Raw genomic sequence first — 5896 nt, 5'->3', positions numbered from 1 at the left:
CTCCTGCAAAATTTGAAAAATACACAATTTCCCTTTAAATTTTATACTCCATAAAATTTTCTTGTTTTCCCAAACCACCGTGTTCTTCATTAGTTTTAGATCTTCTTTGCTTCCATCTCTGTAAATTAATTTCTATATGAAATATCGTTCAAATCACTATTGTCAGCTCAAATTTGAACAATAACTACAATCTTAATATTGAATCCAGTTAAAAAACAATGCTCTATGTTATGTTATATATGGACTTCAAATGGAGAAAAGTGGATGAAGGATAAGTAACACAAATTGATCGAGCACTAAAAACATTAAAAAAAAATTACATGAAACTTGATAGCATTGCTTTTCAATCAGGAAAGTTGACCTCATTTTATTAGTTTGAAAGAAACAACACCAAACTAAAAAACAAGTAACAACAAAGACAAGATTTTTGGAGACACGCCATATGGATATCTACACTATGTATTTGGCTGAAGTTCTTCACCATTTCAAACGGAAATGGAGCAGCCACATCCATCATAACCACCATCATTGACTTTCTCACTATGGGTATAAGGAGCATGAAGATATCTTTTCCAGGGTTCCTTCGTGCTAAAGTTCTTTGGCAAGTGCTCTTGGGGTTTACTCGATTGGCGGAGTGAGGAGTGAAACAAAGGAAAAGAAAAATATGCTGGGATTTTGTTAGGTTTGTGTCATCCAACTCAAGACCAATTCGTAATGACCATAGAAGATCTATACATTATATTCTTGATTGCTAGTTATCATTTCTCTCATGTGGGACTATTCTCAAAGGCCACGATTAATGGTTCTCGGTTCGTGGCTCTTATCCCACTTTGGAACCGTCTCATAACTCGCAGACGGCACGACTTTTCTGTTTTTATGTCATTTGTCGACATCAACTATATGGAGGCTAATATATCATTTTTCTATATTAATTAGTATAGATCCCAAGGACCAGCCTCTATAAAAAATTGATATTATATATATGGTCTTTCACCACTTCAATTATATAAGATAAGATGGAGATGAACATCTTGTCTATTGGCTTATGCTTAATAAGTTTAGGTTTAGTTTGGTTAACTCATTATTGGTATAGATGGAGCAATCCAAAGTGCATCAATGGTGGAAGACTACCCCCAGGTTCCATGGGTTTCCCTCTCATAGGAGAGACTATTCAGTTCTTCATCCCAAGCAAGTCCTTGGACATGCCTTCTTTCGTCAAGAAGAGAATCTCCAAGTAACTACCTACCTATCTTTCTTTCTTTATCGTATCCTACAGTAGTATTCTTTTCTCAATTTGATATCTTTTATTGTATCTTCTTGTTATTTTATTATGGTAAAAAATTAAACATTTATATTTTTTGGTTAAAATCTCAAATAATTGTATGGGCCCTAATTGTATTTTGTTTGGTTAAAAACTAAATATTTCTTTCAAAGTTATTGCAAGGTGTTGCAAACCTCTTGCAAAGTTGTTTGCAAAATCTTGCAAAGCTATTGCAAATTATGGAGATACATGGGGAGCTGAAGACTAAAAAAAATTGATTAATCATTTTTCACCGAAAAAAATTTAAAGCGAATTTTGGCTAATTTCCAATGATTTTTGCCATTCAGCTGCAGTTTAGTCCTTCCCTTTTGCCAGAATGCTGAAGAGCCTCCTAAAATTTACACTATTTGAAAATTAGTCCTCAAATATGTTAAGCTATTGAATACGTCCTTCCGAAAACACCATCTTACATACAGTACGCATAACGCATATATTGACTAGCTAACATATTGGCAGATATGGGCCACTGTTCCGGACTAGCTTGGCAGGTCGACCAATCGTTGTGTCAACGGACCCGGAATTCAACCATTATATATTCCAACAAGAAGGGAAGTTGGTGCAGTTCTGGTATTTGGATTCATTTACTACCATTCTTGGGGAAGCTGCTAGTGCTACAACTTCTAATTTGATTCGCAAGTACCTTAGAAACTTGATCTTGAATCACTTTGGTACTGAATCTTTAAAAGAAATGCTTCTTTCTAAAATTGAAGTTCATGCAAACCAATATTTACACTCTTGGTCCACTCAAGCTTCTATTGAACTTAAAACTTCCATTTCAAGTGTATGTGTCCAATTAATCAAATTTACCTGAATATTGATTTTAAAAAAATCTTCTTGAATAATTCCAATTTTGCACCCAATTTGTGAACAACAACAAAATTGGACCCTTATATTTGTCTAGTATTCCAATTTGGGCACAAAGCCATGATTCCGCTACTCAAACTTACAGTCAATACTTTCTTTACCTTTTTACCCTCCGCTGTAAGACTAATTATCTCATGTCTTTTTCTCTCCATACTCATCAGCAATGGTCGTCAATATCAGTCAGTCTGCAAGTGCTGATGACATTCAAAAACCATTTTTTCGATCTCTATTGCTTCCTCTCACCACTACTTCCGCCTGATTCTCTCTCTCTCTCTCTCTCGAAAACCAGACAAGGGATGCATCCCTTGTTTGGATTCATCTGCGTTTTCAACCTAGACGAGGTTGAACACTCGTCTAGGTAAATCCCAGATTAATCCAGATGAGGGATCCTCGTCTAGTCTTAGAGAGAGATGGGGAAGGACATATGAACAAGAGAAAAAGGGAGAGAGAGAGAGAGAGACCAATGAAGAAGAGAGAGATAAATGAAGAAGACAAGGAGATGAGGAAGATAAATAGAAAGAATTCAGTGGTCGTGGGAGAAGAGAGATTTTTTTTTTAAGTCATCAGTATTGTCAGATTGATCGTTGTCGGCGATTTTTTCCTGCAACCAAATCTGGCAAATATGCAGAGAGATAATAAAGGACATGAAAGAAATAATTTTAAAACAATGGGGGTAAAGAGAGAAACAAAATATTGACTGTTAATCTTGACTAACATAATCATGATCCTGGCGTCCAAATGAAATACAGGACAATATGAGGACCAAATTTTAAGTTGGCTACAAATTAGGAGCCAAATTCGAATTAACCACCTAATGGCTGTGGTTAATGTACACAGATGATATTAGATTTGGCATCAAAACACATCTTCAGTTATGATTGGTCATATTTCTCTAAGACAATGAGTAATATTTCCACCAACATAGTACAAGGTTTCATGTCTTTTCCTTTGAACATTCCTGGGACAGCTTTCCACAAAAGTATGAAGGTACTACACACTAGATGCATCTAATTTACTGTTCTAAGTTACAAGTAAAATCAAAGTAGATAATATGAGAGTATTAGCTAACTTTTCTTGTTTAATGATTATTGCTTAGAACCAGAAGAAGGCACTAAACATGATGAGGGATATACTAAATGAGAGACTCAATCTTCCTGATGATAAGAAGGGTGGTTACGACGATTTACTTTGTCAACTAGTTGAAGACGCGAAAATGGAGCAATTTTTGTCGACCGATTTGATTGTTTTCATATTGTTTACCCTTTTTTTCGTAGCCATAGAGACGATTTCTTCCACGCTCACACTGGGGTTGACATTACTGATAGACCATCCATCTGTCTTCAATGAATTAATGGTCAGTATGTACTATGAGCTCATTAGATTATTAGCTACAAATATGTCATTCAGACACGTCAGACATCGCAAATTAGACGAAGACAAATATTACAGTATAAAATTTGACTCAAATCAATTCAAAGTTCAAACTTCAAAGTCAAATAACAACTCATTCCCGTCATCTTAGCATCGACTTGCAACAGTTGGTCTATCCACAAACCTGAACCATCTCTAACATGTGACATGTCACTACCAAAATGAACACTATTGACGACGGTTGAAACCGTCAGTAATATTATCAATTATTTGTTATAATACTGCCAACAGTTACAAACCGTCAATACCCGCTATATAATTATAAACTAACCTTGTTCTCATTGATTAGGAAGAGCATGAGACAATTTTTAGAAGCAGGGAAGACAAGGATTCACACCTTACATGGAAAGAATATAAATCTATGACTTTTACTTCTCAGGTTTGTAACTACTTAGTTATTGACATTTTTTTTTGAGGATTTCATTATATAGAAATTGAACTCGTCGTTAGTTGTTAAAACACTAATATTTACGAAATACAGGTTATTAATGAGACATTGAGGATGTCAAGTGTTGCTCCTTTTATATTAAGAAAGGCCATCAAAGATATTCATATAAATGGTAAGAAAATATTAAAATTAAAGGGTACTTTTAGTATATTTATATTCGCGATTTCTTGATTTTCTTATAGAAGTTATAGTGGTACCACATCACTCGTAGAAGTGCTCAGTGCCTGGACTGGCCTGTAATTATGAAGCCAATATCTTGTAGTCCTAATCTTGGACAATATCCTATCGCGTAGGTTGCTGAGAGTTTGTTCGTTGAAAAATGCTAAACGGCTTGAAAAATGGGCCAACAACTGGCTGAAAGCCGACTCAGCCATCTCCCATTGGGCACACTTTGGTGAGACTCTCTGAGAGAGAAAGGGGCCGTCCAACGGGAGCCAGCCACGTTGGCTTTTGGCCTGCGGATCGGCCAATTCTTTCAGAGCGTTTAGCATCGCTCTCGGTGGCTATAGTTATGAGCTGTATTATAAGTCCATGATAATGGTGGGAGTTGTTTAAATGATGTAGGATATGTAATACCAGAAGGATGGGCAATTATGGTTGTTCCTTCAGCTCTTCATATGAATCCAGACAAGTTCAAGGACCCCCTAAGTTTCAATCCCCATAGATGGAATGTGAGAATACTTTTAACCCTAAAAAACTGTTGTTATCACATTATATCTTCATAACTCTTTTGTAATTGATCATAAACATAAAAGGACCTTGGGTCAAGTGGCTCTACTAAGAGTTTCATACCATTTGGAGGAGGATCAAGGAATTGTGCTGGAGCAGAGTTTAGCAAGTCCTTTATATCTGTGTTTCTTCATGTCTTAGTAACTAAGTTCAGGTACCATCAGTCATCCTATACCTTGACTAATAAATTAGGATAAACTACGTACAAAAAGGATTAAATGTCAGCTTATTTATATAATTTTAGTCTTTGTTAGATATGTCAAATTATTTTTATCGTGTTCTTACTTGCTCAATGATTCGCAGCTGCACCAAAGTCAGAGGAGCAGGTCAACTAAGTCGAACCCCTGCTCTTTCAATCGGAGATGGGTATGAAGTTAAAATATCAGAAAGAGCGAAATAAGCTAGAGTTACCGTCCATATTAAGCTTAATAAAAACCAAATATCTATTGCCATCGAATGAAGAGCATTTATGCTAATTTCGTTGATCAATTTAACTAGATATCTTAGATAATCCTATATTCTGTATTTAAGTCAACCATCATGGCTATGCCAAAATAAAATTGCTCTTATCAATTGAGAGGGTGTTTTTTTTCTAATTCTGATATGGATTCCACTCGGAAGGTTAAATTGACTTGAGTCCGATTCTATAATATTTTTTCTCTTTCAATTGTAATATCTAACTCATCCAAATGGCTCATTTAGGTTGTTTTGGATCTGTGAACGTGTAAGATAAGTCAGATTTAGACACTTAAAAAATGGTTAATTCCCAAATGATGTTGAAAAAAACTTTGTTACTACTAATTTGAAATGGAAAACAAAAAGATATTAGATGTTGTACACGAAACTTCAAAGCTCGATTATATCGATTCTTTTAGACAGAAATTCGCCCCCTTCTGGTAAAACCACGAGTACACAACGGGTATGGAATTTTGCCTTCAGGATACGATGAAGTCTTTACAACTATCTCGGTTCAAAGTATGCACGCTTTGGCCAAGATCAAGAACACTCTGGAAATTAATCAACTGATAATGCCAAATAAAAAATAACTCCAAAATTCCAAATAACTTGATAATATGAAAACCAAATGACTCTGTTAATAACAA

General features: G+C 35.3%; 1 protein-coding gene across 1 annotated transcript; it reads left to right on the top strand.

Moving 5' to 3' along the window:
• The first annotated feature begins 1014 nt into the window (after positions 1-1014).
• Positions 1015-5385, top strand: LOC147538781 (cucurbitadienol 11-hydroxylase-like). The gene is made up of 9 exons (XM_086642600.1): positions 1015-1234; positions 1778-2102; positions 3023-3172; positions 3282-3539; positions 3906-3995; positions 4098-4176; positions 4629-4735; positions 4820-4947; positions 5097-5385. The coding sequence occupies exons 1-9, from the start codon at positions 1017-1019 to the stop codon at positions 5191-5193; spliced, it is 1452 nt and encodes a 483-aa protein (XP_086498726.1). The 5' UTR covers positions 1015-1016; the 3' UTR covers positions 5194-5385.
• Positions 5386-5896: the final 511 nt, after the last annotated feature.

The sequence above is a fragment of the Eschscholzia californica genome, unplaced genomic scaffold (assembly GCF_041429995.1).
Source record: "Eschscholzia californica isolate CP2 unplaced genomic scaffold, dmEscCali1.0.p SCAF_5, whole genome shotgun sequence".
Taxonomy (NCBI): Eukaryota; Viridiplantae; Streptophyta; class Magnoliopsida; order Ranunculales; family Papaveraceae; genus Eschscholzia; species Eschscholzia californica.
The sequence above is the reverse complement of the archived record's forward strand: the minus strand, read 5'-3'. Positions and strand labels throughout refer to the sequence as shown.